Source organism: Budorcas taxicolor, chromosome 13 (assembly GCF_023091745.1).
Source record: "Budorcas taxicolor isolate Tak-1 chromosome 13, Takin1.1, whole genome shotgun sequence".
Taxonomy (NCBI): domain Eukaryota; kingdom Metazoa; phylum Chordata; class Mammalia; order Artiodactyla; family Bovidae; genus Budorcas; species Budorcas taxicolor.
This window is the reverse complement of record NC_068922.1, coordinates 51,499,395-51,527,347: the sequence shown is the minus strand read 5'-3', so window position 1 is coordinate 51,527,347 and position 27,953 is coordinate 51,499,395. Positions and strand designations below refer to the sequence as shown.

Here is a 27,953-nt window from a genome sequence, read left to right as displayed (position 1 = left end):
TTCTCTATCACCGACTTAATGGACATGAATTTGAGCAAACTCTGGGAGATAGTGGAGGACAGAGGAGCCTGGTGTGCTGCAGTCCATTGGGTCACAAAGACTCAGACATGACTTAGCGACTGAACAACAAAAATTTTTTTTTCTTAATCTTCAGTGTTAATTTTAAAATTTGTGTTGATTGGCAGATGAATTGTACCTACCAGAAATTTGTATATTTTCGATTGTAATAGTTAGAAAACAGAGTATATTATTATGGTTGAAGTATATAAAGAAAATTTCACTTGAATAGGTAGCAGGGAAGGCAGGAGATTTTGATAGCCCTTTTTATTTGTTTGTTGGTTAGCTTATTTATTCATTATTATTTTTAGTGATTTAATCTATAGAAGTTTATTTCTTGCTAACCTAACAGTTCCATGTCAGGAGTTACCAGTCAGCAGGTACCTTTCTTTCCATTAGTAGTAGGACCCATGCTTTCTCTTTCATTTTCAACTCTACAGTTATTTTAAGAACCACCAACCATCCTCTTTTCTCCTGGGCCACTGTAAAAGCCTTGAAATGGGCCTCCAGCTCCAGCTTTTACCTTTGTCCCTTGCACACTTCTCACTCACTTCTTATCTCATGTGGCTTCTTTTGTTTGCTGTGTTTCACACATGCTGATTTTCTTCATGTTGCTTGGACACATCAACTTCTTGTCTAAGACTTTAAGATTGTTGTTCTCTCTGTCTGAAACATTGTCTTTTCCAACTTTTCACATGGCTTGCCTCTCACTATTTTAATCTTTTCCAAAACTTTTTGGAGTATTTCCCTACCACTTGTTGTGCTACTATTAATACATCACATTCCTTTAATTTCTTTGCAGTATTCGTCACCATGTGAGTTAACTTGTTTATGTATGTATTTAGATGTTTGATTAGGGATGTTAGTTAGACACAAAATATGAGGTAGACAAAAGATTCAGGCTGGAGACTTATAGTTAGAAATCACCAAGATACAGATGGTGTTGACAGTACCAAGAACTTTTTGAGTAGAGTGTTTGTGCTAAAGCCAGGTTGGAGAATGAAGAGTGGGATGTGAAGAATTTGAGGAAAGCAAAGTCTTCTGTGGCGTTTCAGAGGAGAAAGGGACAGGTGCATTAGTAGCTGGAAGGAGAGTTGGGATTTGAAGTTTTTTGGTTTTGTTGTTTTTTATAAAATATGTGATACTTAAAGAGATTTAAGTGTTGGTGCGGAAGCTTCAGAAGAGAGGGAGATCTTAAATATTTCAGAGATAGAAGGAAAAGTAGATAGGTGTGTATCTATTTTGGAAAACAGGAATTTGAGAAAATTTTGTTTGTGTGCTGAGCATAAGCAGGTAGATGGGACTGAGTGGTTTGAAATAGTACTTAATCAGAGCACCAGTACTGGAACCAGCCTACCCAGTGGTGTGACTTTTTCCAGCATGGCTTTTTTCTCTAGATTCAGTCTAGATCAAAGCAGATAAACTTTTTTCTCTAGATTGGGGATTTTCCAGGGAGTTCCATGAAAAGGCAGAGGGGCAGGTGAGTTTAGAGGATTGGCAGGTATGTTTGTGAAATGAGGTAGTATGGAGTCTTAAGTTGACTAAGAAGGGCTAATGAATTGGTAAAGAATGGTGACTGTAAGGTCCAAGATACATAGACCGTATATATTTTGTTTACCATTCCATGTTTGGTGATCTTTTGCACATAGAAAGTACAGAGGAAATCTTTGACAAGTGAAGGAGTGCTGATTTTATACTATTAATTTATTTTCTCTATAGATTCTTTTAAAAAACTGTTTTTTCTCAAATGTTTGGGAGTGATGATGATTAGTATAAATTACTTTTTTCTGTTCTTTTCAGGCCAAATAGAATAATGAGACTTCGTTTTAATCATTTTGCTACAGAGTGTAGTTGGGACCATTTATATGTTTATGACGGGGACTCAATTTATGCACCCCTAGTTGCTGCCTTTAGGTAAGCTCAGTCATATAACCATTATTTGATTTATGAATTCATGTATTTCCTAGACTGTATTCTTACTGGATTCACCTTTTTATCACTTAAAACATTTTCATGGAAAGAGTATTAGTTACAGAGTCCTATCAGTTGTGAGCTAGTCCTGACTTTATTGCCTGTAACTACTGGGTAAATTTGGGGGGGCAAAATACTCTCTTTTTAGTTTCCTGATCTATAAAATTGTGATAGTAGTATCAAGTTTACCTACTTCTTATGGTGGTAGTGAAGTATACCTCTGAAAATGTTTTATAATATATTGACTAATAATATTTCTGTTAAAAAATTAAATCAGGAATCATGTTCATTTTGATACTTGTTGTGTTCCTCATTGCATAGGCATTCAGGAATTATTTGTTGTATTCATATGTAGTTGTGTGTATGTGTGATACGTAATTATGTAAATACTGTAATATGGGTGAGGAAAAAGTTTTGGAAGAATATACATAAATGAGCAGTGGTTATCTGTGGAGAATGAGAAACATTCCAGTTATGTGTTGTGATTTTTTTCAAAAAGTATATTCTGTGTTTATAGTTAAACAGTTTAACACCAGATATATGGGGTATTCTGAATTGTTTTGGCATTTTACTGTTTACCAACAGTCAATAGCTGTGTTATTTATCGTATTTTTGACCACATATGAGTTCAAAACTGGTCTAGTTTTCTTCCTTTTACTGTACAGAGGATTTTTAAAATATGTTTTCTGAAATGCATATCCTTAGAGAGTCATAGTTGTCAGTTTTTCATCTACAGCTGACTTTCTGGATTTCTTCTCCTCAAATATTGTAGTTCTCTGACTTTAAAAGAAATCAATTTAACAATATTTTTTGTGTTCCTCACGTGGGGCTGGTTGATGTCTCATGTAAGTGAGGCGATAACAGAAGGCGAGAAGCCAAACACGAGAAGGCAAAGGACAGATGAGGTCAGAGGACTAATGTACCCTGTATTTCTCCACTCCCTTTGGCTTAGAAATCTCTCCAATATATCTTTGAACTGAGAACCAAGGTCATTTTCTGGGTTTCAGAGATTCACTTAGAGGACTAAAGAACAGGGTGGATAGGCTATGCTAGTGAGCATTAAAATATCATTGGCCACATGTTGGACATATCTATCTTTATCCCAGAATTTAACTCACACCTTGTCTTACAGCAAGAAGCACGCCAAACTTTAACACAGGCACAAAAGCTATTATATCTGTAGTATGATGCTGTCATGATAATAGTATATGTTGAACATGTTGAAGGTTCACTTGGAAACTGCATTTGTTAATTAAAATTCATGGAGTCCCTTCTGTGTGCCAGGCACTTTGAATGAGCTTACCAGTAGCTCTGTGGGAACATCTGCCAAGTGGGTATGCATAACCATATAGTTCACCTGACTGTATATTTGATGAGCAGACATGTGAACCAGTAGCAGCAACAAACAAGCAGAAGTGTATAACTGTTTTAGTCATTGACTTCTGAGAGAAGCCAAGGTAAATGTGGAGACACCAGGAGGATTTTCAAGTTTCTCTTTAAAAAAATAGTTTATTTACTGACAGGTATAAATTAATTATTGATTGTGTTAAAATTTAACTTATGGCATATTTGAGTCTGCATCTTCTAAAATCATAGTGAGACAATGTATGTTTAATAATTGAAATTTCCCTGAAGCACAGAACCTTTGAAGGACTGACATACCAAAGAATGTGAAAATAACTGTTTAGTCATAAGGCACTTTCACAAAGATGGGATGCTGAGGAGTGCCGTTGGGTCAGGAGGACTTTGGTTAGAGGACTCAAACCAGTGTAGTGTGCTGTGGGGCCCAGAATAGAGTGAGCTTGGCGGCAGATTGTTCAGCCAAATAAAGAAAAAGAGAGCCAAAAAAAAAAAAAGGAGAGCCACACAGGATTCAGAAGATGTGGACTTCTAATTTGAGTTCTGCCCAAGTCTCTTCATGAGTCTGAACAGGTCATTTAAGTGCGTTGTTCCTTAGCTTCTGAAGCCTAAACTGAAAGTGTTGTACTGTGTTTTCACTGGGTGTATTGCAAACCATCAAGTTGAGTTGGATGAAGTTCTGAATAAAGTTTGTTTAACAAACAGAGTTCCACTGCTCGGCAAGTTTGAGAACCACTGGAGCAACTCTTATCCAGTTGTACAACATGATTTTGTGGTGCATTCATGTCAACAAATGTGAAAGTGTGGAACACCTGCCGCTCTGCTCATACCTTTCGGGAGGGAGACGCAGAGGTGGTAGTGGTGGTGCAGCAGGGAGACTAATTTTCCTCTCTGAGAACATTCTTACTCCTTTTAGAAGTTTTTGTTGCTGTTTTTAAGAACGTCAAATATTGATGAGGCAGTTGTTTAGACTGTGATGAAGAGCTGTTAGAGGAAGTCTTGTGAAAGCAGGAGTCACTCTTTGTGTCCAACACCATGTTGAATCATGGTCAGACTGTGGCAAGTCAAACCTCTTTTGTGATTGTAGACCCTCCTTCACCAGTCAGAAATATAGATGTCTGGCCCCATCCCCTGGCTCCCATCCCTGACTTTAAGAATCTGGTTTACCTTTCACATCTGCCTGTCCTTGAGTATAGTGTTTTATAAGCAGACAGGTGTATCAGACTGAGGATTACTGGGACTTCCCTGGGGGTCCAGTGGTTAAGAATCTGCCTTCCAATGCAGGGGGCATGGGTTTGATCCCTGGTCAGGAAACTAAGATCTAACATGCCTCGGGGCAACTAAGCCTGCACACCACAACTAGAAAGAAGCCTGTGTGCCACAAGAAAGAGCCAGAGAGCAGCAACTAAGACCTGACACAGCCAAACATAAACAAACTAATATTAAAAAAGAAAAAAACAACAACTGAGGATTACTAGTAAACTTACACAGTGTAGTTGGCAAAGTCAGGTTGTGCCCCAGGTGTATTTAGAGAGCCCATGTCAGTCTGGGACAGTTATGTTGAATTAAGACAGTATCTTTAGTTCAGTGATTTTCAAAAATGGTTCTGAACAGTGATACTCTGTGTTTAAAATATAAGATTATGAAGAACCCCAGGGCAAGCAGTTCTTGATTCTCAAGTTGAACTGCTGGCTGCAGCCTAAGCTGAGTCTGCGTTTATTCACCTGTCTAGGGGCAGGGGACAGGGAGGTGAAGGCAGCTCTGGGTCACAGTTGAATGGCCCACCTGCATCATCACTTTCTCACCCACACACCTTCTGTTGCCTTGCACACTGGGTTGATGTTCATATTCCTTTTTTCTGTAAAAGTTTATTTTTGTCATGAAAGTGAAAGTTGCTCAGTCATGTCCAGTTCTTTGCTGTATAGTCCATGGAATTCTCCAGGCCAGAATATTGGAGTGGGTAGTCTTTCCCTTCTCCAGGGGATTTTCCCAAGCCAGGGATCAAACCCAGGTCTCCCATATTGCAGGTAGATTCTTTATCAGCTGAGCCACAAGGGAAGCCCAGGAATACTGGAGTGGGTGGCCTATCCCTTCTCCAGGAGATCTTCCTGACCCAGGAATCAAACTGGGGTCTCCTGCATTGCAGTCAGATTCTTTACCAACTGAGCTATCAGGGAAGCCTCTATTTTTTTTTGGTCATAAACCAATTTTATTTTCACACTGGGAGAAAGCACATTCTGAAACTGTCACAGTTTCAAGTTGTTGAAGAGAAAAGAAGCAAATGCCTGAGTCTCTCTGACAATAGGGAAGCTGGTCCCCTTCAGCAGTGTGGTCATCTATTCCCTCTCCTTCTGTGGCTCTCCATCCTTTCTGCCGCCACCCATTCAGTCATTCATTCTACACATGTCCCCACCATATAAATAATAAGTACTAGAAGCCATCTCTTACTGGGCACCTACTAGTGTGAGATGCTATTTAAACACTTGCTTTAACAGTTTGATTCTCATTACTTGGTTGTGAGGTAGTTATAATTTCTTTCATTGTGCTTTTGAGGAAGCTAAGGCTCAGAGATGTTAATAACATGCCTAGGCTTTTGGAACAAGAATTGGAGTTCACATCTCTGTTATCTTAAAATTCATACTAGAATAACAGAGAGTGTCCAACTTGTGACTGAAGCCCCCAGTCTTTTCCTGTGCCAGTGGTTGTTATGCCAAGGTTGCTTTTGACTTGCCTTTTTCTGGGTAATCCTACTCTCTCAAGTACTTATCCCTCAGTGTTTTAGAGTTCTGGTGTATAAAACTGATGAAATCATGGTGATGGTTGAAACCTTCATTTAGGTCTGTGATCAAATGTCAGTTCTTCCAAGAGTCCTTCCCTAAATGCCCTTTCTAAAGTAGCACACTGTTTTATTTCCGTTTATAGCCTTTACCTCTGCCTGACATTACGTATACACACCTGTGGGCCAGGCGTAGGGGACTGATTATCTAGGCTTTTTTATTCTTTCTCTGAGAGGTGAACTCCAGTAAGGGCAGAGACGTCTTCACTACCTAGAACAGTGGCTTACTTGTAGTAAGTACTTAGTATTTGTCAGTTAAATACATAGTAGAAAATGCTTCACTATTTTGCAACCCCTAGAGCACCTTCATGGTCATTGGGTTCCTAGAGTTCTGTCTTCATATTAAAAACTTGTTGAACAAACATCCTATCCCTTCTTCCTCCTCACACTCTGCTTATATGCTCTTCCACTCATTTTTATATGCACTTATATAAATGTACATATACACTAGGCCTGTTGTCTTAATGCTTGTTTTTTTTTCCCCCTACTCATCAGAATGGCTTGATGAGTGCCTTGTTAGTCCTAGAGACCTCCACGTATGTAATAACTCATTCATCCAGCTCCTGAATGACCATTTATGTGGTTTCAACCTGTTCTCGTTCTGAACAGTGCTATAGTGAGGATTCTTATATATTTGTCTTTGTGTACATGAGCAAGTGTTTCTTCTACTAAGAAATAGAATTGTTAGGTCATAATGAATGAGCATTTAAGACAGTCGTTGGCCCCAAAATGTGTGCTCTAGGAAAGAAAAGAAGCCAGCATGTCTGGGGTCGAGCGAATGAAAGGAAGAAAGTACAGATCTTCTTCAGCTTATGATGGGATTACATCCTGATAAACTCATCGTAGGCTGAAAATATTTTAATTCATTTAACACATCTCACCTACTGAACAACATAGCTTAGCCTCGCCCACTTTAAATGTGCTAAGAACACTTATATTAGCCTGTGGTTGGGAAAGTCATCCAACACAAAGCCTATTTTATAATTAATGTTGACTATCTCATGTAATTTACTGATACTGTACTGAAAGTGATAAGCAGAATGGTTGTCTGGGTAGAGTAGTTGTTTACCCTTGTGATCATGTGGCTGACTGAGGGCTGCAGCTCTGCCGGTGCCTGGCATCATGAGAGAGTATCATACAGCATATCACTAGCCTGGGAGAAAGTGAAAATTCAAAATTCTGAGTACAGTTTCTAATGAAAATGAGTTCCTTTTGTACCATTGTAAGTCAAAAAATTATAGTCAAAAGATTTTAAATCGAACCATCCATAAGTCAGGGACCGTCTGTAATAGATGAGATGTTTGTTCATGGGATGGGGTTGTGTGTGTGGAACAGATTACACAGGGCCTGATAGGGAGTTAGGCTTTTTCTGAATGAGATTATGGCAGTACTGAACGATAACTGGGCCAAAGATATGAGCATATGAAGAAAAGCAAAAGATGGAAAGTAAACATAGGAAAAAATCAAACTCAGGAGCATAAGAGAAGCTCAAAACCGTAGTTAAAAAGATTACTTTCATATATTAAACTGCTGCTGCTGCTGCTAAGTCACTTCAGTCGTGTCCAACTCTGTGTGACCCCAGAGATGGCAGCCCACCAGGCTCCCCCGTCCCTGGGATTCTCCAGGCAAGAACACTGGAGTGGGTTGCCATTTCCTTCTCCAGTGCATGAAAGTGAAAAGTGAAAGTGAAGTCACTCAGTCGTGTCCAACTCTTAAAGCTAAATATGCAGATGACCACCCTTATGGCAGAAAGTGAAGAAGAACTAAAGAGCCTCTTGATGAAAGTGAAAGAGGAGAGAGAAAAAGGTGGCTCAAAGCTTAACATTCAGAAAATGAAGATCATGGCATTCGATCCCATCACTTCATGGCAAATAGATGGGGAAACAGTGGAAACAGTGGCTGACTTTATTTTTCTGGGCTCCAGAATCACTGCAGATGGTGACTGCAGCCATGTAATTAAAAGACGCTTACTCCTTACTCCTTGGAAGGAAAGTTATGACCAACCTAGACAGCATATTAAAAAGCAGAGACATTACTTTGCCAACAAAGGTCCAGTGGTCGTCTATGGATGTGAGAGTTGGACTATAAAGAAAGCTGAGCACTGAAGAATTGATGCTTTTGAACTGTGGTGTTGGAGAACACTCTTGAGAGTCCCTTGGACTGCAAGGATATCGAACCAATCCATCCTAAGGAGATCAGTCCTGGGTGTTCATTGGAAGGACTGATGTTGAAGCTGAAACTCCAATACTTTGGCCACCTGATTCGAAGAGCTGACTCATTGAAAAGACCCTGATGCTGGGAAAGACTGAGGGCAGGAGGAGAAGGGGACGACAGGATGAGGTGGTTGGATGGCATCACCGACTCGATGGACATGGGTTTGGGTGGTCTCTGGGAGTTGGTGATGGACAGGGAGGCCTGGTGTGCTGCGGTTCATGGGGTCACAAAGAGTTGGACATGACTGAGCGACTGAACTGAACTGAACTGAATCCTCCTTGTTGTTAGGATGAGGTGTCTTGGTGGGATTTCGAGTCAGCATCTCTCTTCTGGAAAGCAAGTTGGTATATGGATCGAGAGCCTTAAAACCATCATTTAGTCCTTTGGACTCAGTAGTTCCTTCTCTTTACAAAGACCCAACAGATACTATTATGTGCTGAGCTCTGGGTAAGATTCTAAAAACTCTGAGGGAGTTAGAGACATAGAAAGACTATGGACTATTACTTAGAAAAATAGAATATAAGGTGTAATATGGCATCAGTTAGGCAAATAAAATACATCAGAATGCTAATAGTATTGGGATTATGGGTGTTTGTATATCAGACTTTTATTTCTATTTTTACTTTTCACGTCTTTTGTGGTATATGTTAGGGTCACTGATTTCAAACCTCGTTAGAAATACATCCTAGAATAGAGGAGAGCCTAGCAAAAGATTCAGATCTGTTCCTGTGCATTTATCATAGGAATTTACCTTTCTTCCTAGAAATGACTTTTCAAATTATAAGAGTGAAATCTGGTTGAATTTGTGTCCATCGCTGTATGATGTGTCTCTTCCTGTGCTTCCCTGTATAAGACATGTGTTTTCATTTCAGCGGCCTCATTGTTCCTGAGAGAGACGGCAATGAGACTGTCCCAGAGGTTGTTGCCACATCAGGTTATGCCCTGCTGCATTTTTTTAGTGATGCTGCTTATAACTTGACTGGATTTAATATCACTTACAAGTAAGATATTTAAGTTTAATATTTGTGATTTTTTCAGAAGACTGTATACTTTGTTTTAACAATAATAATGACTAACATATATTGAAGGTTTATAGTGTGCCAGGCATTGTGCTAGCAGTTTGCATGAATTTTCTCATTTAAAGTTCTTTTAGAAACTCAGATACAGGCACTGTTTTTCTGCTTCTTTTATAAATGGAGAAACTGGCAGGAAAAGGTAAAGTAAACTAAAGTTGTGGAACTGCAGTTGCAACCCAGGTCTTGCTGCTGTTGAGTTTCTCCTGAAAAAGAGGGTCTTATCCATTCCCACTAACGGATAAAAACATTGGAGGAGATAGCTAAGAGCAATATAACAAACATTAGTAGTTTTCATGTACTAAGAGATTGGCCCATTGATGACAAAGGAAATGTAGACCACAGACTCTGAGCAGCTTTTGGAATTTGTTGTGGTAGGAGAGAGGCTCACTCTGTCTTTTCCTTTTTTTCCTTCTAATGTTTATTTTCATAAGTAGTTAAATTCATGAAATTCCATAAGCAGTGGGATCTGTGATAAGAACTTCTGTGACCCACAAAACCTAAAATATTATTTGGCCTTTTTCATAATATATTTGACAACTCTTGTGACCCCCCTGTGTAACCTTTATGCTAGGTTCTTTTTCTTGCACATTTTCTCAGGATCTCAGTAAACTTTCAAGACTGTTTAAAGCTCTCCTTATCTCGATTAGTATGGTGATTCAGTTTTTCAGGTACCCAAGGTTTGTGACTTGGCAGCCTGGGCAGCTCATCACAAGCCCAGGCTTGAAAAGTAGGCATGTGCGTTTATTGTGTTAAATTATAACATAGATTATAAAAATACTGAATACAAACACTTTCAAAATTTTATTACAGATGTATCATGAACTGACATGTGGGTGTAGGCATGAATGTTACACCCAGACAGTAAAGAATCTGCCCACATTGCCAGAGACCTGGAAATCCCTGGGTCGGGAAGATCCCCTGGAGAAGGGAATGGCAACCCACTCCAGTATTCTTGCCTGGAGAATCCCAGGGACAGAGAAGCCTAGTGATCTATAGTCCATGGGGTTGTGAAGAGTCAGACATGACTGAGCGACTAACATTTTCACTTTCTTCATGAATGTTAATTGGGCTTCTCTGGTAGCTCAGCTAGTTAAGAATCCACTTGGAATGCAAGAGACCCCGGTTCGATTCCTGGGTTGGGAAGATCCCCTAGAGAAGGAATAGGCTACCCATTCCAGTATTCTTGGGCTTCCCTGGTGGCTCAGATAGTAAAGAATCAGCCTGCAATGCAGGAGACCTGGGTTCGATCCCTGGGTTGGGAAGATCTCTTGGAGGAGGGCATGGCAACCCACTCCAGTACTCTTGCCTGGAGAATCCCCATGGACAGAGGAGCCTGATGTGCTACAGTCCATGGGGTCGCCAAGAGTCAGACACGACTGAGCGACTAAGCACAGCGCAGCACATGAATGTTAATTAGCTTGTTTTTGTAATTGATTCCTGATTTTCTGACATGCTTTGCTAAAAAAAAATGTTTAAGTTCCTTACACTCTTATGGTATCTTCTAATCCTGTTATCTCCCCTTTTTAAAATCTGAATTATGTCTTTTCAAAGTGTTGTCAATATATTTAAGTCATGTTGCTATGCAACACTTTATGATTAAACTCATGTATAAAGTTAAACTGCCCTTCTCTTTTCTCCTATGTGAGATAGGTAGGTAAGCTTACTAAGAAATTTACAATATACCAATCTGTGCAATAATCTTAAATTCTGTAAACTTTCAGAGACAATCCAGAGGAATGAGGATGGTAGTGTATTGTTAGTTGGTTTTTTTCCTTTTCTTGTCCAGACTTGTAAGCCTGCATTTGGCAGTTTTATAATGCTCATCATTTGTGGGCTAGCTTGTCTCTTTTTATGAGAATCCAACAGGTTTCATTTTATTTTATTACTTGCCTAGCTCTGCAGGGTTGAGTGACCCCCATTTAGGCTGAATGGTAAGTACTGCAATTATACTTGTGAGTGAACTGGCTAGATAGTGAAATTTCTTAAACCTTATGTAGGAGGAAGTTCTGCTAAATTAATCAGTGTTGCTTTGTGTTGATTTAATTTCCCTCCACTATTTTTATAGTTTTGACATGTGTCCGAATAATTGCTCAGGCCGAGGAGAATGTAAGATCAGTAATAGCAGCAACACTGTTCAATGTGAATGTTCTGAAAACTGGAAAGGTGAAGCATGTGACATTCCTCACTGTGTGAATAACTGTGGTTTTCCTCATCGAGGCATCTGCAATTCAAGTGATGTCAGAGGATGCTCCTGCTTCTCAGAGTGGCAGGGTAGGAATGTCTTTCTTTCTTTCTTTTTCTTTCTTTTAATCCACAGAATATTTTTAGCTTAATAAATCGTAGATTCACTTTGTTCCTAGTATCTGTAACATTTATATTAATCAAATATCAGGAGGCATTTTCATATCTCTTTATTCAGCTTCTTACAAATCTTTGAATCTCATAAATGTATGGTTGTGGTCTCTTTATAGAGTTTTGAAACACTTTAATATTCTTCACAGTTCATTGATGAATTTATAGAACTTGGTCTCAGCCACAAGACATAGCAGAGACCCAAGCCGAGATGTGGGACAAGAGCTATAATGGTCTCTCCACAGAAACTTTCATAAATTCACAGAAAATAGGAGTTTATTATGCAGTAGAATCCTAAAGTAGTCAGTTAGTGCAGATAAATATTATTAAACAACCCCTTTAGCAAATTCTTCAAGGGGTAGGTGATTAACAGCTGTTACTGATTTAGTTATTTATTTTTTATACATTTACTCCTTTCTCAGAACACTTTTATTTTGAATTTCCAGAAATATGCTGGTTTAAATGCTTTAGCTTATTCAGTTTGGCTTATGTTGACGAGTTAAAACAATTGAAGTATTTGACTAACTTCCAGTTTGCTAGAGCAGAAGCCAAACCTCTTAGAAATGGAGTTTCTTGATTTTCCAGGAAATGGATAGTTTATAACACATTCAGGACTATCTTTACATTTTAGCTCTATAAAGTTTTTCATTTGAATTAATAATTCCTTTGTCTACTCTTTCCTCTGAGAGCTGCTTAGCAAGTATTTCATTACTAAAAAATCCTAACCTGAATATGGTCAGATCTTCAGTAGAGTGTGTGTGATTTTAAATTTTATTAGAGATTATCCTTGGTCACTAGCCTTGAATAAATTGAAAGTGCAAATTAAAAGGATTTATCTGATATTTAGATGCTAAAGGAAAGACTGTAAGTATTCTTTAGATATTTGTTTTATTTAGGTGATTAAAACTTGAAATGCAGTGATTTTCTATTTTTGGCCATGCTGCACGGCATGTGGGATCTTAGTTCCCTAACCTGTGCCTGTTGCAGTGGAAGGGTGGAGCCCTACATCAGGACCACCAGGGAATTCACGAAATCCAGTAATTTGAAAGCTGCATTTTGTAAAGCTAATTTGTTATATTTTGTTAGGTCCTGGATGTTCAGTTCCTGTACCAGCTAATCAGTCATTTTGGACACGAGAGGAATATTCTGACCTAAAGCTCCCCAGAGCCTCTCACAAAGCTGTGGTCAATGGAAATACAATGTGGGTTGTTGGCGGATATATGTTCAACCACTCAGATTACAACATGGTTCTAGCGTAAGTTGTTTTAAACATTTTTATAAGAAGCTTAGTTTTCCATTTTGAAGATAGTTAAAATAGAGATAAGTAAAAAGAAAAGTAATCATCAGTAATTGCATTCCTGAAGAAAATCTCTGTTAGTATTTTGGCAGTTGTATTCTAGACTTTTGGGGACATATTCGTAGATTTTGAAAAAGGGAGTCCAAAAGAATTCATTGTTGTAATAAGGAATAATTCATCTTTTCCATATACCGTCTTATAATTTGCTTCAGGTACATGTAGTAAATTCTTGATAAATAAGGGATTGCTTTACCTTTTAATTTAATTAGCATTTCTGTAGGTGAAGTGACCTGAATTTATAATTTACTAGGGAATGGCAAGCCACTTCAGTATTCTTGCCTTGAGAACTCCATGAACAGTATGAAAAGGCAAAATGATAGGATACCGAAAGAGGCTGGGAGATGGTGATGGACAGGGAGGCCTGGCGTGCTGCGATTCATGGGGTCGCAAAGAGTCAGACGCAACTGAGCGACTGAACTGAACTGAGGGGGAAATTATGTCATTCTCTAATACTTCCCAGGGTTCAAGGTCTGTTTACTGGTTCCATGCTGCTCATCCTGAAGGGAGACTATATTTTCACAATGGGATTAGTTATGGAGATAAAGTAGAAATGTATAAATAGTTACTTGTGCTGATTTTGCACCCTGGAAACTTTTCCTAAACATTTTCTGCTAATGAATGTTGTAAAAAATCAGCATCTATTTTTTAAGGAATTCTGGAAATATGACAGTGGTAGTACAGTTTCTGAATCCCTCAAACATAGTCATTAAAAATTAAAACACAGAGGGCTTCCCTGATGGCTCAGTGGTGAAGAAACCACCTGCCCGTGCAGGAGACATGGGTTTAATCCCTGATGCAGGAAGATCCCACATGCCACAGAGCAGCTAAGCCTGTGTGCCGCAACTGCTGAGCCTGTGCTCTACAGTTGTGGAGCCCAGGAGCCACAACTGCTGAAGCTTGCACAGCCGAGAGACTGTGCTCTGCAAAAAGAGAAGCCTCTGCACTGCAAGTAAAAAGTAGCCCCCATTCTCCGCAACTAGAGAAAAGCCTGTGCAGTAACAGAGACCCAGCACAGCCAAAAGTAAGTAAATAAATAAAATTTAAAAATTAAAACACAAAACAACTAAGACACAGGGGCAGCATCTGTAACAAACTTGGTCAAAAGGCATCTACTCAAATGGGTGGAGTTAAACCATTGACAGCTATAAGACCAATGTGCTGTCAGTATCTTTGTCACAGTAAGCAGAGAGGAGCAGTGGGCTCACCAATGGTAAACCTAAAAACCCACTGGGAAACTCAGCAAGCTGCTTTGAGAACAGCAACTGTAATTGGGAAGATGTTGCATATTCTAGTAGGGGAATGAGCTTAAGGGATCTGTAGTAGGATCTGAAGAGGCCGAAGCAGATTCTGACTTATTAACTCTCAAAGTGAACTAGTCAAAGACTTTGTAGGAGAAAGCCCCAAACTTTGGAAACGCTGCTGGAAATAGAATTCACATCAAACAGGACAGAGACAGCCTAGGAAAAGTTCAAGAGAGTCCAGATAACAGTCTGGGAAGGGAACAGAGCCAGGAGACCTCAGCAAGTACGGTGCAGGATAGTTGGACAGTACAGTACAACAGAAGAGGACCTAGAGAGCTGAGAAATTAAGAAAAACTAGCTAAATAAATCTCTTATAAGAGTTCAGGAAAAAGTAATTTTACTTAAAGTTCAGCAACAGAAAAATATCACGGTCAAATCTCATGGAAAAGATTACAGAAAAGAAGAGAATAAGTAGAATAACACCCTTTCAAACATATAAGCATAATAGAAAAATATATTCACAAAACTGATAAATATTATAACTTAATATTCCAAAATAAGCTGAAATACCAGGAAATTATAAAAGACATTAAAGAACAGTATAACCAGAACTAGAACATTTCAGAAAGGAGATGATAGAAGTTAGGAAAGAATTTTAAAATAATTTCCAAATTAAAGACAAACTTAGAAGGAACACACAGTAAACACAGCAGATAACTCTTTTAGAAATAGAATATGAAAAAAGAAATTTTTTAAATCACAAATAAATGAAGATTGTTTTGCCCTGTTCTTTGTATGGTAAGTACAGTTAAAAGCCTTGATATTATATATAAAACAACATACAAAACAAACATAAGAAAACTCTGAAGGCAGTCTTACCCAAGAACCAAAGAATGACATAATGGTAAGTTCCAAGGATTTTCCTTTTGTTTCGTAGTTTCTCAGACTTGATGTTGAAAAAATCAGCAGTCTGGAAATGTTAATAGGTACAAGCTGAAAAAAACTAAGAAAACCCTGTTTTCTCTAGCATGAGGACCAGGAAAGGGGCAGGTTAGCAAGACAAAAAACTTTTAAGATAATAACGATTCTACCCTATCCAAACACCATAGAAAGAACTATGGCCTCACCCATATCCCTGCCTGGAAAGTATAAGTGTAGAGTCTAAATTTCCACTTAATGCTAGGAGATAGTGAGGTGCTCCAACCACCCACCTCCATCCTACCAAGGTAGGGTTAAAGAAGGCCAGTTAGAGAGCTGGGACTTTCTGTACCAGGCATTAATGAGGTCTCCCTGACTCCTGTGACATCAGTGGAGTCATTGTGGGGATTTCTACCCTGGCCTGGCAGCAATAACAAGAATGAGTGAACCTTCTGTCTCTCCCCTGGGGTGGTGTCAGAGGAGGCCTGCTGTAACAGGAGATTTAAACAAGATCCAGAGTCTTACATCATCATACCCCAAATGTTCAGATTTTAGTTGAAAGTCATTTGATAAGCAAAGTGCCAGGAAAATCTCAACTTGAGTGAGAAAAGACAATCAAGAGCTATTAATACCAAGGTGACACATATATTAGACTTATCTGACAAAGATTTTAAAGCAGCCATTATATAAAATGCTTCAACAGTTCTCTCAGCAATAGAAAGAAGAGGACAGAGGAAAGAATCGGTGAACTTGAAGGTAGAACAGTAGAAATTTCTTAATCTGAACAACACAGAGAAAATAGAACGTTGTAAAAAATGAACAGAATTACAGAGACCTGTGGATTGTAACAAAATGTCTTAACATTTCTGTCACCAGAGGAGCCCTGGAAGGAGAGGAGGAACTGGGTGTGTCTGAAAAAGTATTTGAAGAAGTAACAGTTGCCCAAGTTTGGCAAAAGATATGAATGTACAGATGGAGAAGGAAATGGCAACCCACTCCAGTATTCTTGCCTGCAACACTCTTTGGACAGAGGAGCCTGGCGGGCTACAGTCCATGGGGGTGCAAAGAGTTGGCCATGACTGAGCGACTAAGCACATGAATGTACAGATTGAAGAGACTGGGTAAATGCCACTAATTCCTGACTCCTACAGGAGTTTACATTTCGTTAATTCTTTCTCGTTCCCTCTCTCATTCTCCTGCTCAGCTGTCATATTATCTTTTCATTTTTTAGATCTCTACCACATTTTTGCCTATTTTCCTTCTGAGCTAGTGACCTTGATTCCCATTTCAGCTTTGAAAGATAAAGTTTACCTTACTGGTTTATATGTTCACTTGTCCCCCTCCCCTTTCGGTCATACTCAGCTTTATCTCTTCTTGTGATATCTGTGAATACATTCCATGCAATCTATTTTTATGATTATTGTTTGTTGTTGTTTAGTCACTAAGTCACGTTTGACTCTTGGCAACCTCGTGGACTCTAGCGTGCAAGGTCTTCTGTCCTCCATTATCTCGCAGAGTTTGCTCAAATTCATGTCCATTGAGTCAGTGATGCTATCTAACCATCTCATCCTCTGCTGCCCCCTGCTGCTTCTGCCTTCAATCTTTCCCAGCCTCGGGATCTTTTCCAATGAGTCAGATCTTTGTATCAAATGGTCAAAGTATTGGAGCTTCAACTTCAGCATCAGTCCTTCCAATGAATATTCATAGTTGATTTCCTTACAGAAGGAAGTTTGTAACATTGTACAGGAAGCAGTGACCAAAATCAACCCAAAGAAAAAGAAACGTGAGAAGGCAAAGTGGTTGTCTGAGGAGGCTTTACAAATAGTTGAGGAAAGAAGAGAAGCAAAAGACAGGGGAGAATGGGAAATATACACCCAACTGAATGTAGAGTTCCAGAGAATACCAAGGAGAGATAAGAAGGCTTTCTTAAATGAACAATGCAAAGAATAGAGGAAAACAATAGAATGGAAAAGACCAGAGTTCTCTTCAAAAAAATTGAAGGTATCAAAGGAACATTTCATGCAAGGATGGGCACAATAAAGGACAGAAATGGTATGGACCTAACAGAAGCAGAAGTGATTAAGAAGAGGTGGCAAGAATGCACAGAACTATATAAGAAAGGTTTTAACGAGTTGGATAATCACAATGGTGTGGTCACTCACCTAGAGCTGGACAACTTAGAGCATGAAGTCAAGGGGGCCTTAGGAAGCATTATTACAAAAAAAAAACCTAGTGGAGGCGATGGAATTCCACCTCAGCTATTTAAAATCCTAAAAGATGATGCTGTTAAAGTGCTGCACTCAATTTGTCAGCAAATTTGGAAAATTCAGTAGTGACCACAGGACTGGAAAAGGTCAGTTTTCATTCTAATCCCAAAGAAGGGCAGTGCCAAAGAATGTTTGAACTATCATACAATTATGCTCATTTCACATGCTTGCAAGGTTAGGCTCAAAATCCTTCAAGCTAGGCATTAGCAGTATGTGAACCAAGAACTTCCAGATGAACAAACTGAGTTTCAGAAAGTCAGGGGAACCAAAGATCAAATTGCTCACATTCGTTGGATCATAGAGAAAGCAAGGGAATTTCAGAAAAAAGTCTACTTCTGCTTCATTGACTATGCTAACTCCTTTGATTGTGTGACTCACAACAAATTGTGAAAAATTCTTAAAGAGATGAGAGTTCCAGACCACCTTACCTGTCACCTGAGAAAGCTGTATGTGGGTCAAGAAGCAACAGTTAGAACCATACGTGGAACAACTGACTGGTTCAGAATTGGGAAAGGAGTATGACAAGGCTGTATATTGTCACCCTGCTTATTTCACTTCTGTGCAGAGTACATCATGTGAAATCCTGGGCTGGAGAATCACAAACTGGAATCAAGAATCCTGGAAGAAACATCAACAACCTCAGATATGCAGATGATATCATTCTAGTGGCAGAAAATGAAGAGAAACTGAAGAGCCTCTTGATGAGGGTGAAAGAGGAGAGTGAAAAAGTTGGCTTGAAACTCAACGGTTAAAAAAAATGAAGATCATGGCATTTGTTCCCATCACTCCATTCCAAATAGAAGGGGGGAAAAGTGGAAGCAGTGATAGATACCATATTTGGGGTTCCAGAATCACTGCAGATGGTGATTGCAGCCATGACATTGAGACATTTGCTCCTTGGAAAGAAGGCTATGACAGACCTAGCCATGACATTGAAAGACACTTGCTCCTTGGAAGGAAAGATGTGACAAACCTCTGTGTTAAAAAGCAGAGACATCATTTGCCGACAAAGGTCCGTAGAGTCAAAGCTGTGGTTCTTCCAGTAGTCATGTATGGATGTTGAAAGTTGGACCATAAAGAAGACTGAATGCCAAAAAATTGATGGTTTCGAATTGTGGTGCTTGAGAAGACTCAAGAGTTCCTTGGACTGCAAGGAGATCAAACCAGTCAATCTGAAAGGAGGTCAACCCTGAATATTCATTGAAAGGACTGTTGCTGAAGCTCCAATCTTTTGGCCACCTTTATGCAAAGACCTGACTCATTGGAAAAGACTCTGATGCTGGGAAAGATTGAAGGCAAAAGGAGAAAAGGACAGCAGAAGATGAGATGTTTAGATAGTTTCATTGACTCAATGGACATGAGTTTGAGCAAACTCCGGGCGTCAGTGAAGGATAGAAATTTGCAGTCTGTGGGGGTCACAAAGATTCAGACACAACTTAGCAGCTGAACCACAACAGCAGCATCTTTGCTCGTTTTTCTGTCTTCTGTTTCTTTCCAGTGGACAGTTTCTGTTTTGGCCATGACGAAAATGTTCAGTGTGTGCACTGTCGTGTCTCACTGTTATGTCACTGTCCACATGTTTTTGAGCACTTGAAATGTGGCTAGTGTGACTAAGGAATGGGTTTTAAATTTTCAGGTCTTAGTCCTCAGCTTACTTGATCTTTCACCAATATTTAATATGACTAGTCTCTCCCTCTTTTAAACAGTTTCTTCACTTTGCTTTCAGAACTGTACATTTCCTTGATGTTTTTTTTTCCCCCCTAACTGCTCATTCCTTCTCGACCTCCTTAGCTGGTTCCTCTTCAGCTGACTAACTTCTGAATGATGTGCATCAGGGCGCAGCCCTCTTGGTCCTCTTGGTGAGTGTGTGTATGTATTCTCTCGGTGATCTCATGTTATATCTTGGCCTTTATGCTGGTGACTTTCAAGTTTATATCTGCTCCCTAGATTTGTCTCCTGTTCCCATATGTCTACCCCTTTATTTGACCTCTCAGTCTTTGTCTATCCATTAGGCATCTTAAACGCCATGCGTCTCAAAGTGATCTTTCCTCCAAGCCTTTTCTTGCCCCAGAAGTCCCTATCTCAGTACATGACTACTCTATTCTTCTATTTGCTTAAGCCCCCAAATTTTGTAGTTATCCTTGACTTCTTGTTTTTTCACACTCCACATCAGTATATGTTTAGTCATCTCATGCTGTGTAAATTGCTACAAACTTACAAGATTAAAACAACACCCATCATTACCTCATAGTGTCTGCTGGTTAGGGGTCTAGGCCTGGCTTAACTGCAGTCAAGGTGTTCCCTGGCCTGTGTTCTAATTTAGGAGTTCAGCTGGGGAGGAATCCACTTCTAAGATCATTCAAGTTGTTGGCAGAATCCATTTCCTGGTGGTTGTAAGACTAAGGGCCCTGACTTCTTCCTGTTTGTCAACTGGAGGTCACCTCATAGTTCCTGGAGGCTGCCCAGATTTCCTTATCACTAGGGTTTTCCCAATAGTAAAATGAAGTAAGGCTGCTTACCAGGCCACAAGGAGAGTCTTTTGACTGAGCCTGCTGGCAGGATAGAGGTCATGAAAATGACATCTCATCATCTTTGCCGTATTCTGTTGGTTAGAAGCAAATCATGGATCCTGCTCACATGAACATGAGGAGGCAGGGATCATGAGGCCCACCCTACTGTCCATCTGCCACAGTATGTCAGTGGGTCTTGTTAGTCCTACCCTTAAAATCTATCCCTAATCTAACCACTTCTTATCACTTCTAGTACTGCCACCCTGAGAAGTAAAGGTAAAGTTAAAGATAGGAAAATGATTGTCCCTTCCATTTTATACTAGATATTATGAAAGTCGTATATTCTACCATTTATGTGATTTTTAATACCTCTGCCTGACATCATCTTCACTTGAAGCAAGAAATCTAGGAGTTGTTTTGATATTTCCTCTCCTTCACCTCCTTTTAACATTAATCTCTTATCCAGCCCATCAATTCTGTCACCAAATGCATGCATATTCATTCTTTTCTCTCTCAGACCAGCTTTTCAGTGTCTCATCTAGGCTTCAGCAGTATGTTCCTATCAAGTCTGTCTGCTTTCATTCATTCCTCTTAGTCCATTTTCTAAATATCAACTAGAATGCTTTTTTAAGGGTATATATTTTATCATTTATGGCCTTCTTAAAACCTTTCAGTGGCTTCCCATGGGATTTAATGATCCTACCTGATGTGACCACTGCTTACCTTCTGATACCCAATTTGTTCCCCTCCTGCCACCACCAACTCTCCTTCCTTACCTAAAACTCCTTACTTGTGGTTGCTGTTTCCTCTATATAGACTGTTCCTGCCATTGTACCTCAGGGATAGTTTCTTTTACCCTTTACATACCCTGTCAGTTAACTGTGCCATAATGAGATCCTCCCTGATAAGCCAGTTCAGACAGGTGCTCCTTGTTTCCTTTCATATTTCTCATTTTCTTTAGAGCAGTGTTCATAATTTTTAATTCTACTTTAATTCTACTAATATGCCCATTGTTGTACCTGCTCATTTTCTGCCTTTTCTACCTTGTGTTTTCCAAGATTAGAGACCTTGCTTATTCACTCAATTTGGCCTAGTGCATAGAATCTGCTCAAATAATTATTTATCAAGTGAATGAGAGATTAAATGAATTATCTGTTTCCTTCACAAATATTTGTTCTTAGAAATATTTTTGTCACCTGTTACTTTTATTTGACTGGTAAACCTCATGAGCCGCATTTATTCTTTAATTTTAAGTTATTATTTTGAGGATATTAGTTTATTGCTTACAGGTTATAATGGGTGATTATAATCTGTAAGCAATACAAGCTTCATCCCCATCTATAACTTATCACTACCATAATTCAACTTAGATGTATTGCATAGGATATACCAACAGATATGTTAATAACCAAAAACCTCCATGACTTTGCTTGGGTGACTTTTTAGCAGTGAATTCCAGGTCACAACACAGTAACTGTCAGTTCAGCTACACCAAGATTTCTGAAGACAATGTCTTCTCTACCCAAGCAGGTTGTGCATAAATTTCAAATGGAACCTAGCATCACCCTGAAATAATTCTAGCTTCATACCATTGAGGTTGTTAACCAAAATTGCTTAAGAGAAGACTAACTTTGCACAGCACATTTTTAATAAAAAAAGACACATTTATTCAGCATTATGATCACACTATTACATTTAGCAATCAATAGCATGGGTGCAAAAGACAAATAAACCCACTACATTAAAACCCTTTGTTGGAATGCTTTATGCTTTCCATGGAACAGAAATTGAAATAACCTGTTATACAGTTAGTTGCAAATACAGACCTCGAGTTTTTCATCCATACACATGGGTGTTGTCTAAAACATATCTTCTTTGTAGCAGCTGGGCCCTGCCACCACTGTACTTGACCAAGTTCACAAATCTGTTATAGCCTGTCGCTTCCCTGTCACGTCTCTGGCTCTCTTCTTCTGCTAAGCTTTGTTTCCTGGCAGTAATTAAAACCTTCTGCAACCTTGTGCCACTGCCATAGCTACTGCTGCTGTTGGAATCACCATATCATCTTAGTTTCATGGTTTGGCTAAGTATTGGCCTCCACCACCATAGGGGCCAGAATTTCTACCTCCAGTTTCCTCCTTTCATGGGTCCAAAACTTGAAGATTGATTATTGCAATTTCCAAAATCATTACAGCCTCCACCACCTCCAAAATTGCTTCCATCATTACCAAATCCATTATAACTGTCCCCACATCCATCAATCTACCACCACCACGAGGTGCCACGAAGCCATCTTGACCACTGAAGTTTCCTCCACAACCGAAGTTGTCATTCACATTACCAGAGTTTCCAGAGCCACTTCAGCCTCTTTTGTTTGATGAAGCACTAGTCATCTCTTGCTTAAGTAGGGTTTTCCTTAACTTCACAGTTATGGCCATTCACTGTGTGGTATTTCTGAACAGCAGTCTTGTCTGTGGCGTCACGGTCATCATAGGTTACAAAAACAAAAGCCTCTCTTTTGCCACTGCCTCAGTCAGTCATGACCTACGTTTTCCCCTACTGTGAAGATAATCTCTTAGTGTTCTTCAGTGTCTTCAGTAATGCCACCAGCAAAAGTCTTTTTCATAGTTAAATGGGCACCAGGACTTTGAACATCTTCTCTTGAGTTCCCTCTTTGGCTACACATCTCCTCCATCCACTTTGTGGCTTTGCATTCATGGCTGCATCCACCTCCTCCACAATGACATACGCGATGAACGTGCAGCCTCTGGAGCACTTGGTATTTGGATCCCCCATTACCACACACTCTGTGAGCATTCCCTGTTGCCCAGAATGACTCCTCAGACTCACATCTTTTTTTTTTTTTTTTTTCGAAACTCAAAGCTGTGATGAAGATCTTCCATGATTTTCCAGCTATTTGGGAGACTCTTGATTTAGATACGACAGCAGTGGAGGGAGGGAGACTTGAAAGCATTGTCCATGGGCAGAAAGGAGTAATCTAACGAATATATCTCCACACTTACTCTGTAGATTTTTAACATGTTTTCCACTTGTAATTGATCAAAACTACAGTGATTTTACAGCTTTATGTATTTTGTGTAAATACTAATATAGTTTCAGATAAATTTTTACTGACTCATGAAAAGTAAATATAGTGACACCTTTTAGAAGAAATATTTCTGGAACTTTAGATCATAAATTTGATCATCGATACTTTTAGATAAGTATATTTCAGGAATTACCCTCACTCTTTTTTCTCTACTACCCTGTTAACCCAAAATTTTGTTACGTTAAAAAACAGTTCCTGTTTTATGTCACCCAAGGGTCCTCCTGCAAAACAAATGGCCTTGGTCTTCTGGTTTAAGATTTCCAACTGAAACTTCATCATTGAATTTCCTTTCCTTGAGCAAAAAGTGTTTGTTGTTGTTGTTGCTGTTTTTTAAGTTAAAAAATAAAATTAGAAATTGAGCAACTAGGTAAGGAGTATCACCTGATCCAATAAACTTAAAACAGGCACATAGGAACAGTAAGACCTACTCCTCTTTACCCCGCAGAAACCATGACAGTGAAATTCTGAGAGTTAACACTAATAGCCCCGAATCTAGAAAGAAGCAAACTGATTGGGTATCACTGTGGCTTTTCTTTCTTTTTTTTTTTAAACCCTTTTAACTGAATAGTAGAAGAAGTAGTTGATGAGAAGGATCAGGTAAAGAGTGGGGAAATTGATTAACTGGCTGACCCTACCCAGAAGTCAGAGCTTCTGTGTCATTTGGATATCCCAAAATTTGATCTCTGAGGAAGGACACAAACAAAATCTCAGAGGCAAGTAGACTTTGGAAATATTATTCTAATAGACTGAACACACCACCCACATCTGAGCCCCAGTATTTCTTTAGACTTTCAGAGAAGGGGATAGAACATAAAATGCCAACTCTCACACTAAAACTAGGATGGAAAGATTAACTTGTCTTAGATACAGTGGAAAAAGGAAAAATCACACATACTTTGGGAATGTAATATCGAGAGCAATCGAACAGCAGCAAGATGAAAGAAATGACATTGTTGCAAATGCAAATATCTATGGTGAAAAAAGTAAAAAGGAAAGAACACAGCATATGAAACTGACAAGAACTGATCATAGAGGAAAAGCAAACTTGAAAGCAGATTTCTTCTAGCTGCTTTGTGCTATGAATCAAAATAATGAGAATCTGAATTCAGAAAACAAGCTGGAAGACAAGAAGGTAATAATAACAAAATGAGATGAAATGAGAGGTTGTGCATGTTAAGAAATAACAAATAAATTACCTACAGCAAAACCTAGAATGAAAATTGAACTGCTGACACCTCAATAGACATGATTCCTGTGAATACAGATAAAGTTAATTAGAGGAAAGCAAAGATACATGGGAGACAGAAGATCCAATATAATATAGATAGTTGCTGTGACTGAAGAAAAGAACCTAACAGAACAGGTGGATTGAAACAGCACAAGATGTTTCGGGAAGAGTTTTATAATTGTTCAGTGATAAGACCTAATTTGATCAAGTTATTGGGTGGGAAACCTCAGGTAGTTCTTTGCCTCCTTCTGGCTGAGATCATGTTCAATCTCTGCAGAGTGTATCCTGTGGTCTTTGGATGGCTAGAAACTGAGATTGGAATACCAGACCACTGGGAGGGGCAGAGTATGTGCCCTGTGGCAGGATGAGCATTGTGTTACCAGCCATCAGGGAGGAGCTTTGTGAGAGAAATGGCTGTACCTTTATGGGAGACACCTATTTCTGAATTCCTGAGGTTTGTCTTTGCTTAACTGCATGTCCAAGTCTTAGAACCAGTTATTGAATATTCCTTTATCTTGGACTCAGCTCCCACAAGGAAGAGCATTTATTCAGTACATGGCGTTTCTCACATTTTGCTGCATCAGCATTGTTCTTGTCTTATGTTTGCTTTTCTGTATTGTGAAAGAGTGACAACTTGTTATGTGTCTTTTGGCAGTTCATCTTAACCAGATTATAGGGACCTGCCAGCACCTTAGTGTCTCTGACCAGCTGTCCGGCTGACATGTTGACTGAGGAAAAGTAACATTCATTGAGATACAGATTGAGCACCTTCCATGTCACTTGAAAGAGACATGGATTGGGTCATGTGGAGACTTGTTTCTGGGCTCTCACCGTTTGCTTCTGTTTTTGTGCTCCTCTCTTTCAAACTTGAACATAGGATATATATGTGTTTTTCAGAAGTCATGCTAGTTCTTCTCAGGAAACGCTTTGTAGATTGCCATAAAAGTTGCAGTAGTATGCAGTCCGTTTTGTTAAAAACATTTACCCAGATGTGTATAAATTATTTAGACCATAAGTAAAGTATGGTACTGTGTCTTTAAAAAAGAAACTGAGGGGGGGAAAAATAGAGAAATGCATTGATTGATTGAGAAAGGGAGGGAGGGAGGAAAGAAAGGAGAGGGAGAGAGAATGAGAATGATTGAGACTTCTTAGACTTCTAAGCAGAAAAACAAACCACACAAGAGTGGAAAAAAATCAGACTGGCCTCAGACCTCCATTGGCAACATTCAGTACCAGCAGCATTCAGGGGAGCAGCATCAGCAAGGTGTGTGGGAAAGAAAGGATGGCCCATGAGTATTATACACATTCACCTGTCAAGCTAGTAAGCAGATATTCTCCAACATGAAAGAATTTAGGGGAAGGTGCACATAGGGGCTCCCCTTGGAAAAGCCATTTGACAGTGAAATCTAGCCAATTCATAAAGACTCAAGAAGGAGAAATTGTGGTAAGAGGAATATGAGAAGATTGATTCAGCTAAAATGTAGATCCAGTACTATATAATTCTGAAATTATAGAATGGAATGTGCATGATTTGAACCTGGACAATGTAAATATAACAAAAATTAGGAGAAGAAATGGGAGGAAATATAGGTGCTAATGTTTTCAACTTTCAAAGCAGGAAGTTAGGGGAATCTGTCCAAAAATAAATTATGTATAATTTTTAAATTAAATTGAATTTACTCTCTAAATAATTTTTCATGTATTTTTTAAAATGTGGAATATTAAGATATTAAAATATATAAAACAGTAGCTGCTGCTGATTTAAGTGTTATTCATATTTGATGAATGTCACCATTTTATGTTTGCTTCAGATCATGTATAAAATATTTTAAGATAAAGGGAAGTGTTTAGGGAAAAATAATGAATGCTAATACATTTACCATTCAGGTTAGAAAATAAAACAATGCTAATATAGTTAAGACCCCTGCATGCCCCACAAAAATCCCAGAGACAGTCAGTATCCTGAGAGTGTGGTGTCATTTGTTCACATACATGTCTTTAGATTTTGAATATGGGCTTCCCAGGTGGCGCAGTGGTAAAGAATCTGCCTGCCAATGCAGGAGACACAAGAGACTTAGGTTTGATCCCAGGGTCAGGAAGATCCCCTGGAATAGGAAATGGCAAGCCACTCCGGTATTCTTGCTTAGAAAATTCTATGGACAGAGGAGCCTGGTGGGCTACAGTCCATGGAGTCCCAAAGAATCAAACACAACTGAGCATATTACACACAAGAGACTTTTGATATATATGAACATATTTAGCATTAATAAATTTTCTGCTTTTAGTTTTTATAGAAACAATATTCTGCAGTTTGCTTTTTTAGCTTAACATTGTTTCAAGATTTATATTAATAATATGTTGCTTGAGCATATTTATTTTTTACTCTATTGTATAGATGTACTATAATTGATTAATCCATTTACTATTGATGGATACTTATTTCCCTCTTTGCTATTATGTTGTGATAAAACATACCTTATTTACATAAAATAATGTTTTTCATAGTTTAAAAAATTGTATTTGGGAAAACTTATAAAATGTAAACATTTAAAATATAAAAATAGCATTGGTTCCCCTTTGGTTTCTTTTTTCTATTAAATTATATAGATTTAAAGTTAATACTTTATTAAAAGTATCACCTATATTATGATCCCCTTTGTATAAATGTATATTATCAATCTATTCTTCTATTTGTATGTATCCATAAAAATATCTGGAAGAAAGTTTACTTAATAATATTCATTTCTAGGTGACAGAATATGTGGTCATTTTGTATTTGAAAGGTCTTTAAATGTATTCATACTGTAATTGAGATGGTATAATGATATTCTAGTTTTCTTGAAAATATTACTTTTTAAAGTAAATGGGGGGAATGAATTGAAAGAGTAGCATTGAAACATATACCTTACCATATTTTAAAAAGATAGCTAGTGGGAAGTTGCTGTGTAGCATAGGGAGCTCAACCCAGTGCTCTGTGACAGCCTGGAAGGGCAGGATGGGTTGATGAGTGGGAGGGAGGTTCAAGAGGGAGGGGACATACATGTACTTATGGCTGATTTGTATTGTTATATGCAGAAACCAACACAACATTTTAAAGCGATTATCCACCAATACAAAAATTTTTTTAATGTAAATTAGGCAAAGAAAAGGAAAGGCTAGATAGAAATTTTTTTAAACCTAGTTGTCATCCCTTTTTCAGTGTGTGTCTTTACTTTTATATGGGGCTTCCCTGATAGCTCAGTTGGTAAAGAATCTGCCTGCAATGCAGGAGATCCCGGTTTGATTCCTGGGTCAAAAAATCCTCTGAAGAAGGGATAGGCTACCCACTCCAGTATTCTTGGGCTTCCCTTGTGGCTTAGCTGGTAAAGAAGCCACTTGCAATGCAGAAGGCCTGGGTTTGATCCCTGGGTTGGGAAGATCCTTGGGAGAAGGGAAAGGCTACCCACTCCAGTATTCTGGCC

The 27,953-nt window shown here is 38.8% G+C and overlaps 1 protein-coding gene across 1 annotated transcript in view; it reads left to right on the top strand.

Annotated features, from left to right (window-relative positions):
• The window catches only part of ATRN (attractin), a 184,712-nt gene that overhangs the window by 57,564 nt on the left and 99,195 nt on the right, over positions 1–27,953 (top strand). The window contains exons 3-6 of the mRNA XM_052650648.1: positions 1,858–1,971; positions 9,310–9,438; positions 11,579–11,784; positions 12,952–13,120. Coding sequence (XP_052506608.1) covers positions 1,858–1,971; positions 9,310–9,438; positions 11,579–11,784; positions 12,952–13,120 — 618 coding nt within the window. The remainder of the gene's footprint in view (positions 1–1,857; positions 1,972–9,309; positions 9,439–11,578; positions 11,785–12,951; positions 13,121–27,953) is intronic.